This window comes from Aegilops tauschii, chromosome 4 (genome assembly GCF_002575655.3).
Source record: "Aegilops tauschii subsp. strangulata cultivar AL8/78 chromosome 4, Aet v6.0, whole genome shotgun sequence".
In the NCBI taxonomy this organism is placed as follows: Eukaryota; Viridiplantae; Streptophyta; class Magnoliopsida; order Poales; family Poaceae; genus Aegilops; species Aegilops tauschii.
In genome coordinates, this window is record NC_053038.3 from 329600896 (window position 1) to 329621538 (window position 20643).

General features: G+C 47.3%; 1 protein-coding gene across 1 annotated transcript; it reads right to left on the reverse strand.

The window, feature by feature from the left end:
• Nucleotides 1–16477: 16477 nt before the first annotated feature.
• On the reverse strand, nucleotides 16478–17558 carry LOC109750410 (uncharacterized). Its single transcript, XM_020309366.4, has one exon. The coding sequence runs from the start codon at nucleotides 17191–17193 to the stop codon at nucleotides 16690–16692; it is 504 nt and encodes a 167-aa protein (XP_020164955.1). The 5' UTR covers nucleotides 17194–17558; the 3' UTR covers nucleotides 16478–16689.
• Nucleotides 17559–20643: the final 3085 nt, after the last annotated feature.

Genomic DNA, 20643 nt, shown 5'->3' on the forward strand with positions numbered 1-20643 from the left:
GGCTTCGCACTTGGTTCGCAGCGGGGTGGAAGAGAAGGTTTTGGTTGGGATCTCTGGCCGTTTGGGGTACGCCATTTTTATGTGGCTCTCTGCTCCTTATCTTTTGGGGGCCAATCCCGTTGTGACAGATCAGCCTGGGCAGATTTCCCTTCTAGAAGATTTTCAATAATCCTAGACCTACGGGGTTGTTACGGGTTTGTTACAGGATTACCCAAGATTTTTCTCCTGAATTTTCTTACCGAAAATGCTACACCTACGTAAGGGCCGGTACAAATGATGCTAAGAATATTTTAGAAGTACCACATAAGATAAATGTTAAGATGGAGAAGAGAGAGATCGAAAAAAATGCTTGTCTTCTCTTATTTAAGCACAATATTCCTAACCATGTTTTTACGAATAGATAGTTATTGAAGATAAGGCTAAGAGATAAGCAAATTTCTATTCTGATCCCAAGCTCAAAATGCACCCTGATGAACAATAAAAATCGATAAAATAATAAAAGAAAATCAGAAAATTGATAAACTTTGACAAATATTTTGTGTGCTTGTAAAATTTCAGCAGAAAATAACATTCATGGAAAAAAACAAATTCAACATTTCCAAATGTTTCCAAAACTAGAATTTTTGGAGCATCAATTTTTTTGCCACGACTTTAACAAATGTTATTTCATGCTGAAATTTTGCAGGTATACAAAACATTTGTCAAAGTTCACCATAAAAAAATTCAAAACATTTGTGAAAGTTTACCACAAAAAATATTCAAAATATTTGTCAAATTCTTGGCCCGCATGAACCTCAAAGCACTTCTAGATCAGAGTAAGTGGGAATGAACGAATCGGTCATTTTTCGCAGAGCCAGGCACTAGTGATCCAGCGTGGCTGTCGCCTGAGGAAGACGGGACACGATGGGACGCTTCATAACTTCCCCAGCGCTCTCTTGCCTCACCAGTTCACACCACACTCTCACTATCTCTCACCGCCCTCTCAGTTTCTCCCATGACAACCCTCGACCCCGCCGCCCCTCCCCTTCCTCCTCCAACCACCACCATGACTGGTGGGTGGACGACTGATAACCCACGATTATAGGGGATCGCGATAGTCTTCAAGGGTAGTATTTCACCCAAATTTATTGGTTCGACACAAGGGGAGTCAAAGAATATTCATGAGTATTAGCAGTTGAGTTGTCAATTCAACCACACCTGCAGAACTAAATATCTACACCAAAGTGTTTAGTAGCACAGTAGTATGATAGTTTGATAGCAATAGTAACGATAACAGTAGCAGTAGTAGTTTTGTAGTGATTGTAACAGCAGCAACAAGGTAAGTAACTTAGCAAAGATCAATATAAGAAAAATGTAGGCATTGGATCAACGATGGATATTGGTGTTGGATAATATTCATCATGTAACAGTCACAACCTAGAGCGATACACAATAGCTCCAATTCATCATTATAATGTAGGCATGTATTCCGCAAATAGTCATACGCGATTATAATAAAAACTTGTATGTCATCTTTTGTCCTACCCTCCCGTAGCAGTAGGGTCCGTAAGAAAATCTAATGGATATTAATGCCTCCTTTTAATAGAGAACTGAAACAAAGCGTTAACACACAGTGAATACATGAAGTCATCATACTACGGTCATCACCGAAAAGAATCCCAATTATTGTCACCTTGGGTATGCAGATCATAACACGTAATAGGTGCATACAACTTGCAAGATAGGATCCAAAACACACTTATATTCATGAAAACATAATAGATCCAGATTTGAAATCATGGCACTCAGGCCCTAGTGACAAACATTAAGCGTAGCAAAGTCATAGCAACATCAATCTCAGAATATATTGGATACTAGGGATCAACCGCTAACAAATTGACTCGATTACATAATAAATCTCATCCAACTCTATCACCGTCCAGCAAGCTGATTGCTTGTATCTACGTTGGTAATTCCCTGAAGAGGCGATGATGCAGCACAATTGTGACGCCCCCGATTTGACCGTACACTAATCATGCACACAAATGTGTACGATCAAGATCAGGGACTCACGGGAAGATATCACAACACAACTCTAAAACATAAATAAGTCATACAAGCATCATAATACAAGCCAGGGGCCTCGAGGGCTCGAATACAAGTGCTTGATCATAGACGAGTCAGCGGAAGCAACAATATCTGAGTACAGACATAAGTTAAACAAGTTTGCCTTAAGAAGGCTAGCACAAACTGGGATACAGATCGAACGAGGCGCAGGCCTCCTGCCTGGGATCCTCCTAACTACTCCTAGTCGTCGCCAGCGGGCTGCACGTAGTAGTAGGCACCTCCAGTGTCGTAGGAGTCGTCGTCAACGGTCGCGTCTGGCTCCTGGACTCCGGCCTCTAGTTGCGTCAATCAGGTAGAAAGGAAAGGGGGAAAAGAGGAAGGAAAGAAACCGTGAGTACTCATCCAAAGTACTCGCAAGCAAGGAGCTACACTACATATGCATGGGTATATGTGTAAACGGCCATATCAGTGGACTGAACTGCAGAATGCCAGAATAAGAGGGGGATAGCTAATCCTGTCGAAGACTACGCTTCTGGCAGCCTCCATCTTGCAGCATGTAGAAGAGAGTAGATTGTAGTCCACCAAGTAGCATCGCATAGCATAATCCTACCCGGCGATCCCCTCCTCGTCGCCCTGTTAGAGAGCGATCACCGGGTTGTATCTGGCACTTGGAAGGGTGTATTTTATTAATTATCCGGTTCTAGTTGTCATAAGGTCAAGGTACAACTCCGGGTCGTCCTTTTACCGAGGGACACGGATATTCAAATAGATAAACTTCCCTGCAGGGGTGCACCACATAACCCAACACGCTCGATCCCATTTGGCCGGACACACTTTTCTGGGTCATGCCCGGCCGCGGAAGATCAACACGTCGCAGCCCCACCTAGGCTCAACAGAGAGGTCAGCACGCCGGTCTAAATCCTATGCGCGCAGGGGTCTGGGCCCATCGCCCATTGCACACCTGCACGTTGCGAGGGCGGCCGGAAGCAGACCTCGCCTAGCAGGCGTTCCAGTCCAATCCGGCGCGCGCCGCTCCGTCGCTGACGTCAAGAAGAGCTTCGGCTGATACCACGACGTCGAGTGCCCATAACTGTTCCCGCGTAGCTGGTTAGTGCGTATAGACCAAATGGCCAGACTCAGATCAAATACCAAGATCTCGTTAAGCGTGTTAAGTATCCGCGAACGCCGACCAGGGCCAGGCCCACCTCTCTCCTAGGTGGTCTCAACCTGCCCTGTCGCTCCGTCATAAAGTAACAGTCGGGGCCGTCGGGAACCCAGGCCCACCTCTACCGGGATGGAGCCACCTGTCCTTTCAGCCCCCTCATCAGAATCACTTGTGGGTACTCAACGAGCCGACCCGACTTTAGTCACCACATGTGTCATGTATATAAAGTATAGAGTATATACCCGTGATCACCTCCCGAAGTGATCACGGCCCAGTAGTATAGCATGGCAGACGGACAAGAGTGTAGGGCCACTGATGGAACACAAGCATCCTATACTAAGCAGTAGGATAGCAGGTAAGGGTAACAATTGTAGCAACAATGACAGGCTATGCAACAGAATAGGATTAATCGAAATCAGTAACATGCTACACTACTCTAATGCAAGCAGTGTAGAGAAGAATAGGCGATATCTGGTGATCAAGGGGGGGGGCTTGCCTGGTTCCTTTGGCAAGGAAGGGTCGTCAACTCCGTAGTCGAACTGGGGTCACCGGCAGTCTCGGGGTCTACCGGAGTGAAGTAACGGAGGGGGAACACAATAAATAACAGAGCAATCAAAGCATCACAAAGCGTAGCATGGCAATACGCGGTGCAAGAGGTGACCTAACGCAGTAGTAGGTGATACCCGCGAAGTGGGGAAACATCCGGGAAAGTATTCCCGGTGTTTTGCATTTTCGGACAAATGAACCGGAGGGGGAAAGTTGCGTTTTTCTATGCTAGGGATGTGTGGCAGACGAACGGACTGCGTATTTGGATTCGTCTCGTCGTTTTGAGCAACTTTCATGTAGAAAGTATTTTCATCTGAGCTACGGTTTATTTTATATGATTTTCTACAGTTTTAAATCATTTTAGAATTTATTTAATTAATTTAATTCAACATTATCCAGAATAGTGCATGCTGATGTCATCATGACGTCAGCATGATGTCAGCAGTCAACAGAGGTGTTGACTGGTCAAACTGACATGTGGGTCCAGTGGGACCCACCTGTCATTCACTATTTAGATTAATTAGGAATTAGCTGAACTAATTACTGTTTAATTAAACTAACTAGTTAATTAGATTAATTAAACATGATAAATTAACTTAATTAATTAATTAATAATTAATTTTATTAATTAAATTTTATTTTTATTTATTAATTTTTTTATTCTTTTTTTAATTGACGTTCTAGGGCGTGGGCCATCGGGCACAGCCCGAACGGGCACTGGCCGGCGGGGCGCACCCGATTTGGGCGCTGCGGGGCGCCGGGGTGTGCTGGCTTCCGAGCGGAGGCCGAGCCCGGGCGGCGACCAGCAAGAGGCCGCGGCGGAGGCGGTGGGAGTTGCGGGCGGAGGCGGGCGCAGTGGCAGGGGCAGCCGGCGCGTGTGGGGCGGAGGCGCGGCCGGCAGCGGCGCTGGGCGCGAGCCAGCAGCGCGGCAGATGAGCGGGGCGAGCCGGGCGGGGCTTGGCACACGCCCGGACGGCGACGGACGTGGCGGGGCACGAGCGGGGCGGCAGTGTCCGCGAGCACGGCGCGGCCACGACGAACTAGCAGGCGGGTGAGGGAGGCAGAGAGGAGAAGGGGAGGGGGCTCACAAAGCCCTGTAGTTGAGCGAGGCGGGCGCCGGGAGGAGTCGGGGTCGGGCGACGGGTCGGCGTCGCAGATCCGGCGAGGAGGAGGTCGAGGACGGAGGAGCTCGACGTCGGGGCGGCGCCCGAGGACGGCGCTCGGGGAGTGGACGAGGAGGCGAGGCAGCGACGGTGGGGAGGGGGATGATGACAGGCGGCGGTGAGGTGGCCTCGGCCGGCGATGCCGGTGAAGCCACCGGGCGGCGACCGGCGATGGTGCTCGGGGCGAGGGGAGCCCAGATCGGGGAGAGGGGGAGGGGAGGAACGAGTGGAGAGAGTGGGGTGGGGATCGTGGGGGTCGTGGCTAGGGTTCGGGCACGGCAGGCCATATAGGCCAGGGGCGCGGGTGGGTCGGGGGGCCAGCCAGCTGAGCTGCGGCCTAGTTGGCCGGGGGGTTTTCTTCTTCTATTTTTTTGTTTATTTTCTTTTAAAACTTTCTTTTCTATTCATTTACTTTCCCTATAGTTTTCAATTTATTTTAGTTTCAAAAATACAAAACAGCTCCTAAATCAGTATAGCTAAATATACCACTTCCCCATTTAATTATGGCACCCAAGTAAAATAGTTTAACATTTTATTAATTATAAAAGGCATTATTTAATTGATTAAGCCACTGTTTTATTTATTTTAGTGCCCTTAATTATTTATAAAAACTGTGGGTTCTCCACCATTATTACTTAGGATTTATTTGTCACATTTAGCACATTTTAGTTTTTATGTTTGAAAAATTTATCTATTAACTTTATTTTAAATTTGAATTCCAACAGGACTTGGTTTACCGCGAGATTAACAACAGTAACCGTGGTGACGTGGTGTCATTAGCAGAGGTTACTGTAGCTTGATTATCCGGGCGTCACAATTCTCCTCCACTACAAGAAATCTCGTCCCGAGATTTAATAGGGGGAATAAGGGGGAAAGGTCTGGTTACGAAATTCTAACGAATTTTCTCGGTCTTGGTTGCTCTTCTCGAAGTGGTCGATCCATTACATTGACGTCTTCATTTGTCTGCTTCAGGTCATCCTGATGAAGTCGTCACCCTTCCTTCAGGATCTCCATCGTGCTTACGGAAATCTAAGGGGGAAAACTCGGGAAGGACGGAGCTCAACATATGTTAGGTACCTGGGGGCTATCTCAGTGAAAGTGGCATAGAGGCATCTCTCGAGTTGAAATTCAAGAAAGTTATCGAGAGCAAGGTAAGGAGGGGCAACAAGAAGCTCCAAGCGGTTAGGCAACCGTCCGTTGCCTGAAACAGAGGGTGAAAGGGGTTCAGAGCAATGGGAATAAGTATTGCGCCTGATACCATAATAGATCACTAGGAAGGTGGGTCGTGATCTTTCATATGAAGCCAAGCGTGAGGAATAACTTTAGAAACATGGGTGTACAGGAGAGTCAGGTTTCGATCCTGTGTAACCGTGAGTTATGGGCCCACCATGTGGTTTTTTTTATAGGAGCAGTGACATCTTGCACGGTCATGATAGCAAGGCATGTCAGAGAATACCCTGTCAGTTATGTCGGCAACGCGTTGGTACCAAGGGCGAGGGACAAAGAGAACCATTTCCTGCTCGTTGGAACGAGGCGGACCAATAGGCAAAGTTCTCATCCATCGGTGGCTACCGAAATGTCATCAACAAAAGTAACATGGTCTACTGAGAGAGTGGTACAACGAGGTGCTCAACTAAGCAGGGAATTATCTCTGCTCAGCTAAGTCAGATTACAAGAAAGGTTAAACAAAACAATGGAAAGGAAAATATGATTATCAGAGTAAACAGAACAATGGAAAGGAAAATGTGTTTAAACACATATTTCAAGGGTATATCCTTCCCAAGGGCAATGGTTAGAAGAGAACCATTTAGGTTAGGGAAGAGGAAGTTCATGACATTACCCAAACAACGGTGTTTGAATAATGGATAACGAAAATTTAGCATTGTGCTTCAAATGTTTTTATTGAAGATCGGAGTACCACAGACATGCTTCGAGATAGCATTGATATGGTCTTCAAGCAAGGTCGGACTTGGATAAACAAAGGATCCATTTTAGAATAAGTCTTACAATTTCCTCATGAAATAATGGATAACCTTGCAGAAAAGGAAACTATAACGATAGGTCCTACGCCCAGGTGTACCGGGCATGACATCACCTTACCGGGTCATGTGAAGACCAATGTTATAACTCTTGGAAATATGTCACAACCATCATATCTGACCGAGATCCAGATCTGATTGGTGTCAGGATACCTCAGACTCAGGATGTCTGAGAAGAAAGGTGCAACACAAATTGATGGGATGACATTGTAAGATTCTCGGGAAATGAACTATGAAAGCAAGTTCCGAAACAAGAGTTCATCATTAAACCAAGGAGAGGGTTAGGAGGTGGCTGATGGACTCAGCGACATTCCATTGAGATTTCCAAAAGATGGATTTCCACAATTATGTGTACAAGGAGATAGCTTTTGTCAGTTCAAATGATATAATGAGGTATGCTCGAGGAAACATACACGATTGAACATTGGTTGACGGTGCACCCGAAATATGGGCTAGGCAGCACAATCAATGTTCGAATGATAATTCAATAAGCCATAGACGTAGAATGAAACTATAGACCAATAACTTCAAAGCAATAGGGTTGCTAGAAGTTTAGAATTTACACATCACAAACCATTTGTCGGTATTCCGGTTAGTAACAACACGGGGACCAAGAAAAGAATGGTGATGTTAAATAAGTATCACTTGTATCAAGAATTCTTAAGGGTGGTGAATTTCCCATGACATTCTTGACATAAAAGATAGCAATACTCCAAGGTAGAACATAACATAAGTTGGATAGCAAGGATCTCAAGGTACAACACAAAACATGAACAAGTTTGTATTAAAGGGAAAGCAAGAATGTTGTCGATGATAACACAAATCATCGAGGGGCAAGGATGGTATTTCTCATCATGAATTCAATTGATATTCTGGAGGAACTCAGAATGTTGATGATGATCATGACAAATTTTGTCGAGAGGTTTCATGGAGATGTAATCGATCAGCGACGACATCAAGTCAAAGGAATGATGAAGCGGAAGGTTAGTGGAACCATGGGTAGGACACAAACGTGAAATCAAGCTTGTTGTTCAAGGCGAACTGATATGACGAGGAAGATCGACGTAAGCTTAGCTCACCATCGAAAGTTGTGTTCCGGGAAGGACCGGGTAGCACAGTTAAAAAAAGTTTGCACGATAATGATATAGCCGATAAGGCTAGGAATGGCTTGAAGGATTATTAAACTCGTAAGCAACAAGAATTACTTAGAGTTATTGAATCGGAGTGCGGAATCGATTCACTTATCGGTGTTCTCGAGTGACTAATAACTCAGAGCCCGTGGAAAATTGGAATCAGTGAGAATGTAGCACTTGATGAAGAACTCATAAGAAGTTATGCAGTTCCATGATAATCTCGAGATACTTGAGGGTACTACTCAAGGGAAGGTCAACATAGAAACTGAACTGGAGTGCAGACTTGCAATAGAAGATACTTTAACCTTGTCATGATAGATGAGGCAATGGAATGGTTTCCTTCCAGATGTATTGAATATGGTTAGAATGGTTGAAACCATAACTGCAAGGGATCCAATTTACTACACTGGAAGAATCATCCGAATGTTTAAATATTCTTGCAAGAAGCTTTCATGATAAGTTCCACATCGTGTCCGTGGGCATGAACACAAATATTCAAGGTCGACTCCCACTTCTGCAATGCATAACCTTTCTTTCACTTCTCGTTTACGAAGAAGTTGTAGTGCTGAAATTTTATCTAGCGAAGCACCAGAAGAGCATGACTCGTGAAAACTTTCGGGTTCACACAGATTAGAGAAGGCTTCAACCCATAGGGGCATCTTGGGAACATATACCGCAAACTTCAGGAGTAAATAACACAAGCTCGAAAGGAGAGTATTGTTGACAAAGCATAGGATACAATTTACCAAAGGCATTATGTATCCGAGAAAAGACTCACAAAGTTATTGAATATGAAGGACGTCGTCGGATAAAATCCAACAAGGCTATGATGGTCCATAAAGGATCTGATGTGAGTATCGGCACACAACCAGAGGAAGAATCAATGCAAAGACCTTGGATTATAGAAACAACTAAGTAACTTAGAGTCCAATTGCAAAGGATTTATGATTTACAAAGCGAAGGATCAGAAACAGACGCTCTGATCAAGGATGGATAAGTTCAATAGACATAGGGGCACAATCAACGACAATTTGATTGGGGGAGAACCAACTCACGTTTCAAATGACGTCTGAGCCGGAAGGATGAATTCTAGGATCTGATTGAGGATTGCGAGCATTCGCAACAAATTGAATCAACGGACTCAAAATGATAATGACAAGAGATGCCAATAAGATTACGAGACTTAAGATTAATCATAATGCAAGTAAGCAAGAATTTCAAGAGCAAAAAGGCTCCTGAAGATTTTCGGAAGATCGAATGATATTTTGAACACTTTTGTGAAATACTTGAATCAACTGGGGATGAGCGGATACTCGGTAAGTGCGAGAATTATCCGTAGGGGTATTCAGGTGACAAAGAACAGCAAGGCAGTAAGCTCAAAGGATTCTCGTAACAACAGAGAGAATTACGGGGTATCTTGTAGTAGCAAGATCAACCGGGAAACATTGTATGAATAGCGAGTATACGTGGTTATCCATAGGAGTTTACCGATGAAAGGGAATTGCAAAAGCGATGAACACAAGTTCTCGGGTTATCAGCGGAGAGTATCTTCAGGGTCTTCACGTGCACCAGACAATCATCAACAATAAGGGCTCTCCGGGTGAAGTGATAACGAGATCCTAATGTTAGATTTAGCAAAATTCACTTAACCCGAATAGAAGAGAGATCAGAGTCCCGGAGTATAGACAAGGAGTAAAAGATCTTAATACCACCCAATGACGACGTGGACCCGTAAGACACACAGCCATGTTAGTAAAAGTTTTGTAATGTCTAGACTCGACTAAGGCCAATGAGTGTGGAAAGGGGGATTCCTACAGGCAGTCGGCTCTGATACCAACTTGTGACGCTCCCGATTTGACCGTACACTAATCATGCACGCAAATGTGTACGATCAAGATCAGGGACTCACGGGAAGATATCATAACACAACTCTAAAACATAAATAAGTCATACAAGCATCATAATACAAGCTAGGGGCCTCGAGGGCTCGAATACAAGTGCTCGATCATAGACGAGTCAGCGGAAGCAACAATATCTGAGTACAGACATAAGTTAAACAAGTTTGCCTTAAGAAGGCTAGCACAAACTGGGATACAGATCGAACGAGGCGCAGGCCTCCTGCCTGGGATCCTCCTAACTACTCCTGGTCGTCGCCAGCGGGCTGCACGTAGTAGTAGGCACCTCCAGTGTCGTAGGAGTCATCGTCGACGGTGGCGTCTGGCTCCTGGACTCCAGCCTCTGGTTGCGTCAATCAGGTAGAAAGGAAAGGGGGAAAAGAGGAAGGAAAGCAACCGTGAGTACCCATCCAAAGTACTCGCAAGCAAGGAGCTACACTACATATGCATGGGTATATGTGTAAAGGGCCATATCAATGGACTGAACTGCAGAATGCCAGAATAAGAGGGGGATAGCTAATCCTGTCGAAGACTACGCTTCTGGCAGCCTCCATCTTGCAGCATGTAGAAGAGAGTAGATTGTAGTCCACCAAGTAGCATCGCATAGCATAATCCTACCCGGCGATCCCCTCCTCGTTGCCCTGTTAGAGAGCGATCACCGGGTTGTATCTGGCACTTGGAAGGGTGTATTTTATTAAGTATCCGGTTCTAGTTGTCATAAGGTCAAGGTACAACTCCGGGTCGTCCTTTTACCGAGGGACACGGATATTCAAATAGATAAACTTCCCTGCAGGGGTGCACCACATAACCCAACACGCTCGATCCCATTTGGCCGGACACACTTTTCTGGGTCATGCCCGGCCGCGGAAGATCAACACGTCGTAGCCCCACCTAGGCTCAACAGAGAGGTCAACACGCCGGTCTAAATCCTATGCGCGCAGGGGTCTGGGCCCATCGCCCATTGCACACCTGCACGTTGCGAGGGCGGCCGGAAGCAGACCTCGCCTAGCAGGCGTTCCAGTCCAATCCGGCGCGCGCCGCTCCGTCGCTGACGTCAAGAAGAGCTTCGGCTGATACCACGACGTCGAGTGCCCATAACTGTTCCCGCGTAGCTGGTTAGTGCGTATAGACCAAATGGCCAGACTCAGGTTAAATACCAAGATCTCGTTAAGCGTGTTAAGTATCCGCGAACGCCGACCAGGGCCAGGCCCACCTCTCTCCTAGGTGGTCTCAACCTGCCGTGTCGCTCCGCCATAAAGTAACAGTCGGGGCCGTCAGGAACCCAGGCCCACCTCTACCGGGATGGAGCCACCTGTCCTTTCAGCCCCCTCATCAGAATCACTTGTGGGTACTCAACGAGCCGACCCGACTTTAGTCACCACATGTGTCATGTATATAAAGTATATAGTATATACCCGTGATCACCTCCCGAAGTGATCATGGCCCAGTAGTATAGCATGGCAGACGGACAAGAGTGTAGGGCCACTGATGGAACACAAGCATCCTATACTAAGCAGTAGGATAGCAGGTAAGGGTAACAACTGTAGCAACAATGACAGGCTATGCAACAGAATAGGATTAATCGAAATCAGTAACATGCTACACTACTCTAATGCAAGCAGTATAGAGAAGAATAGGCGATATCTGGTGATCAAGGGGGGGGCTTGCCTGGTTGCTTTGGCAAGGAAGGGTCGTCAACTCCGTAGTCGAACTAGGGTCACCAGCAGTCTCGGGGTCTACCGGAAAGAAGTAACGGAGGGGGAACACAATAAATAACAGAGCAATCAAAGCATCACAAAGCGTAGCATGGCAATACGCGGTGCAAGAGGTGACCTAACGCAGTAGTAGGTGATACCCGCGAAGTGGGGAAACATCCGGGAAAGTATTCCCGGTGTTTTGCATTTTCAGACAAATGAACCGGAGGGGGAAATTTGTGTGTTTGCTATGCTAGGGATGTGTGGAAGACGAACGGACTGCGTATTTGGATTCGTCTCGTCGTTCTGAGCAACTTTCATGTAGAAAGTATTTTCATCTGAGCTACGGTTTATTTTATATGATTTTCTAAAGTTTTAAATCATTTTAGAATTTATTTCATTAATTTAATTCAACATTATCCAGAATAGTGCATGCTGATGTCATCATGACGTCAGCATGATGTCAGCAGTCAACAGAGGTGTTGACTGGTCAAACTGACATGTGGGTCCAGTGGGACCCACCTGTCATTCACTGTTTAGATTAATTAGGAAGTAGCTAAACTAATTACTGTTTAATTAAACTAACTAGTTAATTAGATTAATTAAATAGGATTAATTAAATTAATTACTTAATAATTAATTTTATTAATTCATTTTATTTTTATTTATTAATTTTTTTATTCTTTTTTTTAATTGACGTTCTGGGGCGTGGGCCATCGGGCACTGGCCGGCGGGGCGCACCCGATTTGGGCGCTGCGGGGCGCCGGGGTGTGCTGGCTCCCGAGCGGGGGCCGAGCCCGGGCGGCGACCAGCAAGGGGCCGCGGCGGAGGCGGTGGGAGTTGCGGGCAGAGGCGGGCGCAGTGGCAGGGGCAGCCAGCGCGTGCGGGGCGGAGGCGCAGCCGGCAGCGACGCTGGGCGCGAGCCAGCAGCGCGGCAGATGAGCGGGGCGAGCCGGGCGGGGCTTGGCACACGCCCGAACGGCGACGGACGTGGCGGGGCACGAGCGGGGCGGCAGTGTCCGCGAGCACTGCGCGGCCACGGCGAACTAGCAGGCGGGTGAGGGAGGCAGAGAGGAGAAGGGGAGGGGGCTCACAAAGCCCTGTAGTTGAGCGAGGCGGGCGCCGGGAGGAGTCGGGGTCGGGCGACGGGTCGGCGTCGCAGATCCGGCGAGGAGGAGGTCGAGGACGGAGGAGCTCGACGTCGGGGCGGCGCCCGAGGACGGCGCTCGGGGAGTGGACGAGGAGGCGAGGCAGCGACGGTGGGGAGGGGGATGATGACGGGCGGCGGTGAGGTGGCCTCGGCCGGCGATGCCGGTGAAGCCACCGGGCGGCGACCGGCGATGGTGCTCGGGGCGAGGGGAGCCCAGATCGGGGAGAGGGGGAGGGGAGGAACGAGTGGAGAGAGTGGGGTGGGGATCGTGGGGGTCGTGGCTAGGGTTCGGGCACGGCAGGCCATATAGGCCAGGGGCGCGGGTGGGCCGGGGGGCCAGCCAGCTGGGCCGCGGCCTAGTTGGCCCGGGGGTTTTCTTCTTCTATTTTTTTGTTTATTTTCTTTTAAAACTTTCTTTTCTATTCATTTACTTTCCCTATAGTTTTCAATTTATTTTAGTTTCAAAAATACAAAACAGCTCCTAAATCAGTATAGCTAAATATACCACTTCCCCATTTAATTATGGCACCCAAGTAAAATAGTTTAACATTTTATTAATTATAAAAGGCATTATTTAATTGATTAAGCCACTGTTTTATTTATTTTAGTGCCCTTAATTATTTATAAAAACTGTGGGTTCTCCACCATTATTACTTGATTTATTTGTCACATTTAGCACATTTTAGTTTTTATGTTTGAAAAATTTATCGTTTAACTTTATTTTAAATTTGAATTCCAACGGGACTTGGTTTACCGTGAGATTAACAACAGTAATCGTGGTGACGTGGTGTCATTAGCAGAGGTTACTGTACCTTGATTATCCGGGCGTCACAACAATAACGGTAAGTATTTCCCTCAGTTATGAAACCGAGGTTATCAATCCAGTAGGGGAACCAAGCAACACTATGTAAACGACACCTACACACAAACAACAAATACTTGCAATCCAACGCGTACGAGGGGTTGTCAATCCCTCCTCAGTATTGAGATATATTAAATTGTATAAGATTTGATAAATAAATCTAACTAAAACACAAAATAAAATAAATAAATAAAGTGCAGCAAGGTATTTTTGGTTTTAATATGATAGGAAATAGACCCCGGGGCCGTAGATTTCATTACACGCTTCTCTCAAGAAAATAACATACGGTGGGTAAACAAATTACTGTTGGGCAATTGACAAAAAAGCAAATAATCATGACGATATCCAAGGCAACGATCATGTATATAGGCATCACATCCAAGATTAGTAGACCGGAACGATTCTGCATCTACTACTATTACTCCACACATCGATCGTTATCCAGCATGCATCTAGTGTATTAAGTTCATGGAGAAACGGAGTAATGCAATAAGAACGATGACATGAGCACCGGCGAGCGTGGCTACATGCAGGCTGGCGAGGCCAGGTGAGCACGAAGCGACGGTGGAGCTCGGTTACAACGGGCGCGGCGACAGCTAGAGGACGAGGTCGACGCCACAAACAGAGAGGAAACCAAAGGAAGCTCACATCAGAGCTCGTGGAGGACTCGGTGAAGCCGGTGGGGCTCGGGGTGGAGCAGATCGATGACAATGGTGGACGACATCCGAGGTAGAGGAGCGAGTCAATGGCGGCAACTCGGCGTAGTCCTGCTTGATCCGGTGGGCGTGGTGGATAAAGAAGAGCGCGAGAAGTTGCTGGACATCCGTGCGCACCTCGAGGACGACTCTGGCCACGGGGACGGTGGCGGCGCGACAACGGTTGCATTTGGGCGCGGACGAAATCGAGGGGAAGAGAGGTGAGCGAGGGGAATGGGGGATTAGGGTTGTCCCGAGGGTTGTCGGCGCGGCTATATAGGGCAGGGGGAGTCGGGGATGCTCGACGTGTGGCGCCGACCATGGAGATGGCGCCACGGCTGCCCTGCCCTCTCCTGTAGCTGGAGATGGAAGGAGAGGAGCGGCTAGGCTGTGCCGGATGCAGTGTGGCCACTTATGGCCCAATAGCATAGTAAGTCTTTTAGAATTTTTCTTTTCCATTTTCTGTTTTGTACTTCTTTCGTTGTGTTGCATTTTTATCATTAGCAAATGATTTGTGTTGAACTTAAAATCTAGTACATAAATACTAGGCAGTGATTGGAGCTAGCACAACAAGTGTCAATTTATTCTGAATTGTTCAAATATTTATTTAAATTGAAATGACACAATTTAATGTTATTGGCACTATTTTAAATGGGTTAAGGGCATTTAAATATTTCAAATGATGTTGGCATCATCATGACAAATGATCAGGGGAATTTATGGAATAATGCGAACATTTTAGTTTTACTGTTTGAATAAATATTAATTTTGACTTCAAATTAAATTTGAATTTTTTTCGAAAAGGAAATTAAATTTGGCTTTGAATTTTCATCAAGTGGCAACTTGGCTTAGAAAAAGGCGATGACACAACATCATTAACATGAGATTATTGTAGCATGATTATTGGGGCAGTACATTGAGCGGCGTCGATGACAGCACAGCGGCGAGAGAGTTGGAGATGGGCACGAGCTTGAGTGAGTGAGCAAACTGGTAGAGAGAGTGAGTTGAGTGAGCTGGCGGCTAGCCCTATTTCCTTGTAGGGAAGCATGATCCGACCGCGCTGGTCAGACGGCCGTTAGGCGCCGCGCTGGCGCATGCGTGGTTTGGCACGTCAAATTCTGTTCAAAAAACGGTTCAGTGTTTTTTGCCACATCCATTTTTTCGGCACGGTGCATGTGCAATGTTTCATTAAGTGGTATTTTTCTGCTAATCACGCCGCTATTGTGGGATACTGTGTATTTTACTTTTCTTTTTTGGGGGATTGTTTGTGTATATCATTATGAATCAAACATGGAAATAAATATATCCCATATAGGAAATTACCAATCCACACTTGGCCAAATTCCGAGCGGACCGTAGGATCAACTATATACTACCCATTATTTTGTGTAGTACGATGTACCCAAAAAAAATCTCTTTACTGAAAGCTCGGCAGATGGAGTGGATGAAACCAGGTGACAAACAAACCACCATCGCCGTCGTGCATGGTGAAGTCGACGGAGGCAAATTAAAGCCTCCCGGCTGGTCCGTGAATAGCGATGCATGCCGTCTGCCCGGCGTCGAGGCGCCCGCTGTGACGACAAGCCAGGAGACGGCGAAGTCTGGCGGTCCGCATCGCGCTCACGCACTCACGCATCGACGTCTAGTCACGCTCGAGTGTCGCTGCTTTGTTTAAGGTGTATAAGCACTTCGCGATCAGCAACTCAGCATCGGTTGCGTCGGCGTCCGTATCAGCCGTATCAGATGGCAGCGACCACCAGGCGTTAATTTGTTCGTTTGTGTGCAACGAACCACGGCAACGTCTCCAATTTTTTTTCTTCTTCATGATTTGAGAATGCAGTGGTGTTTGCGAATCTGAACAAAGAGGAGTGTCAGTATTTTTTTATTATCAAACGGAGTGTCAGTTGATCTGCTATTGGACGATGGCAAAATTTGACCGAGCCTTCAAAAGATCCAAGTACTAATAACTACTGGAGAATGATGCACTAGCGAAGGCGATTAAGAAATGATAGCTCACTGGCTTTCTGTAGATATTTGCGAGATCTGCTAGATACACATCTCAGTTATATTCCAGGCGCAACAACACAACTTCACAAACTTGACTTATTTATTCAAATATTGTAGTATAGAGCAACACATCACACTCTTGTGTACTACACGTACAAGTTCACAAGAAACTCACGTAGTGCCAAAACAAAAGTAGGGCAAGTCAACAGTCGCAGCAACGCCATAGCTCACATCATCACACTACTAGCACCACACGAACACGCATCACACACAATATGATAATACGCTCCCGAGTCAGAGCCACGGGAGACTCCCTGCATCGTCCATGATATCATCGAGCTGCTCCGGCTGGAACATCATCTGAATCTCCGGCGGGAAGGATAGGGGCGGCGCCGGTGGCGTCTGCAGGCCGCCGTACAGCTGTGTGAGGTGGACGGGGATTTCCTGCACGTCCATCGGAACGCCGGTGATCTGCCCGAGCAAGCGGAGTTGGGAGTTTTGCTGCTGGAGAAGGCTGTAGAGGCAACGAGCGTCTGCGAAGAGCACACGGTTCTGCTGCTCGACCAGGCTGCATTGCTGCTGCACGAGGCCGGTGGTGACACGCATGGCCTCGTTGTCGATCGAGAGCTGGGCCACGCGCGCGGCCAGATTGTCCTCGCGCTGCTGCCTCTTAACGCGAGATCTCTGCGCCGAGAGGCGGTTGGAGGTCTTCCGTTTGCGCTGCCGCTCCTCCTCGGTGACCGCGCCGCCACGGCGTGGTGGCGCCGCCGCCGCCGCAGCCGGCGGAATCATCTCCATTTGTTGTAGAGTATCACGCAGAAACACACCAGAGCACGCAATTCCCGCTCCTAGAAGTACCAGTGTACCAGGAGCGGTGGAGAACGTAGCACTTACTTGCAAGCCGGAGGAAGAAGAAGGTACGGAAACAAGAACGTAGAAGGAAAGGAAACACACTACTACCACTACTATACTTTGGATGAGGAGAGGGGGGCGGATCAGGAGATCACGTAGAGGAAGTGGAGGAGGACGATGGAGAGTGAGTGCAGGCAGCAGATGTGGAGGAGGCTAGGAGGCAGCGGCGGCGGCGTCGACATGGACGGCGCGGGCAGCACTTCCGCCGGAGCTCGAGGGGTGCGGATGGCTTGCTTGATGTTTCTTCTGGGAACGATGGTGTATATATGGAGGCGAGGGAGCCCCTTTGCCGGTGTGCATACGTACGCCGCCGGCCAAATTCGCTAGTGCTGTGTGCGTACCAACCAACTCGTAAAAATGTATGGAGACGTCGCTTTTGTTGTTGCGACGTTGGACTTGCCTCATTGGCGAAGCTGTCAGTGCTGCAGCATGCATGCATTGAATTTTCCAATGGTGCCAACGAAGTACGTATGAAACTTCCATGACCGGACAAATATGAAGGTTCTGTTTACAGTATTCCCCCCTGTGATTTTTTTTAAACGATCTTCGTTAAAATACTTAGTTCATTCGAGGTGTCCTTTGTCTGACCAAAAGGGCACCTGTGTATTTTACTTCTTTTATTACTGATGAAACAATGGTGCATCAGGGAGTAGTACAGCATGTCGACACGGCGCACAATTTCAGTTTTTTTTTTCTTTTTGCACCGAGATGTCTCCATCGGCGACGTGGCCAATGGAGGTATGGTGTGCTAACGAAAATTCACACGAGCATCTGGGAAGCAGCGCAAAGCCAATATCAAACTAAAGCCGTTGCAGACAGTTTATACTTGAATTCATCGGTTACCACAACACTCTTCTCAAGAAATAAACGATTCGTCAGATCAACCAATGCGTCTACAGCACATAGGTAGGGAGGAGAGGAGGTCTGAATATTTGACGACAAAGATGCAAAGATACACAGCCAGCTCTCCTACGTGTTCCCGGCCGGGGGAAAACTACATTCCATGGCCATATTCAGACGTCCTGGTCGCTGGCGTCACGAGATAGCATTAACAACAATGCCCCCAGCTGTAGTTTTTTACCCCAGCCAAGGGCGATCGATCGATGCAAGCAATAGTACATGTCGTTTTCGTTGGTAGCTAGGATGGTACTTATTTGGGTTTGCTTCTCTGCGAAGAGAAGGTGAACCCAAGGAATAAACTATAGTGCAGCTAGAGAACATACATGCATCTGCAGTCCAAGATCCTGCTGGGCTTTGTCGCTTTTGTTGTACTACTTGACTAAACGATCAGTTAGGAGGCGCCAGGTGCTTTTGCTTATGTATGTACACATGTCGATGCCGCGTCGTGCCCTTTGGCGCCTGGTAGCCTTTCTGCTGGTGTGCTAGTGCCAGGGAGAGCTAGCTAAACTAAGTGAACCTTTTGATGCTCAGTACGTATGAACATGCTATTATTATTATTATTATTATTATTATTATTATTATTATTATTTTGAAAAGGGGAATATATTAATATCAAATAGATATCAATTACACCTAGCCTCTGCACCTACAAGATGTCTAAAAACATCCAGGATGCGAACAACAAAAAGAAAATGGAAACGGGAAAAAAAGGAAAAAACTGCCACGGTGATCGATCATCCGCAATAGCAACACTCTAACCACCACCAAACACAACACCCGGACTAGAAAAAAGGTTCTCCAAAAGCAACGCCTCCAAGAAGGAAACAATGCACAAGTGTTGTCGTTGCCCGATCAAAGATCGTATGTTTTCACCCTCGAGAAAGACCGCGATTCCAAAACAATGCCTTCAACAAGGTCGCTGCCAGGCACAACCAATAAAGGCCAGACCTTGGGTTTTCACCCTGAAAACCACGACTCGGTACCCAAAGGAGCACCACCAACAAAGAAGTCCTCCAATGCTGTCGCCCCCAGTTGCGGAGTCCACTACTAGAAGTCTCGTACCACCAGGCTCACAGGAACTCATGTCTGGTTTGGACGGGAACATATCCCGCAGCCAAGTCTGGACAACTGCATGTGAAGCAAAGTCTTCATCGCATTCAAGACCCTGCCTTCGTCACTTGCAGTTCCTCTAATCACGCCATGGCATTCTCCGCATGTGTTGATCCTTGGAAATCTTGGTGCAGACATGTCCCGAGGTGTCAACAAAAAACGGAGCTTCGTAATACCCCGGTGAAGCTAGTTATGCTGATGTTGCGGGTGTACTCAACCGTCCCAATCCAATCAAGGTGTCCAAAGGGCATCATATACGCCAGTCCTTCTTTTACTTCGAAGGAGAAGTCCCGAGCTCGCCGATGGCGAAATCAAAGAGGACCGATCGCAAGTAGAACGGTGACTTTGCGCGAAGATCACTAGGGCCATGAGGGATGCATCCTCCCCGCTGCTCCAACCTGCTGCCGCGCCCGAGGGCCCACTGTCGGTGTCAAAACCGGCCGATCTCGGTTAGGGGTCCCGAACTGTGCGTCTGAGGATTGATGGTAACAAGGGACAAGTGGGACACGATGTGTACCCACGTTCGGGCCCTCTTAATGGAGGTAAAACCCTACGTCCTGCTTGATTGTATTTGATGAGTATATGGGTTACAAGAGTTGATCTACCTCGAGATCGTAATGGCTAAACCCTAGCTGTCTAGCCTATAAGAATTATGATAGCCTCTACAGACTAAACCCTCCGGTTTATATACACACCGGAGGGGCCTAGGGTTGTACAGAGTCGGTTTGTGGGGGAAGGAAATAACATATCCGGACACTAATCTTGCCATCCACGCATAGGGGAGTCCCATCCAGACACGAGGGAAAGTCTTTTGCTTGTATCTCCACGGCCCATCAGTCCGGCCCATATCGAATAACCAGGACACCCGAGGACCCCTTAATCCAGGATTCCCTCAGTAGCCCCTGAACCAGTCTTCGATGACGATGCGTTCGGCACGCGGATTGTCTTCAGCATTGCAAGGCGGGTTCCTCCTCCCGAATACTTTAAAACAGTTCCCTGAACAAATGAACTGTATCCGACTCTGTACAATTGTTACAACCCTTAGCCACGAAGGCAAGATATCCAAACAAAACAGTGTCTCTTTACTGACAACTTTTTGGCGAAACGTCATATCTGGCTCATTAACTTCGAACCGTTTTCACGCCCCCCGCTTCGGGTTTCGAGGCATAGCCTCCATCGGCACGTCTTGTCAAAATAGAGACCGTGCCCGCCCATTACAGGATCCTCATCAATATAGTTTTTGGGTAATCCAACCATGCCATTCGCACGATCTCGTCGGGAACTGGCGAGTTTTAAGGCTTGAGGGGGGGGCGTTTGGTATTTCAC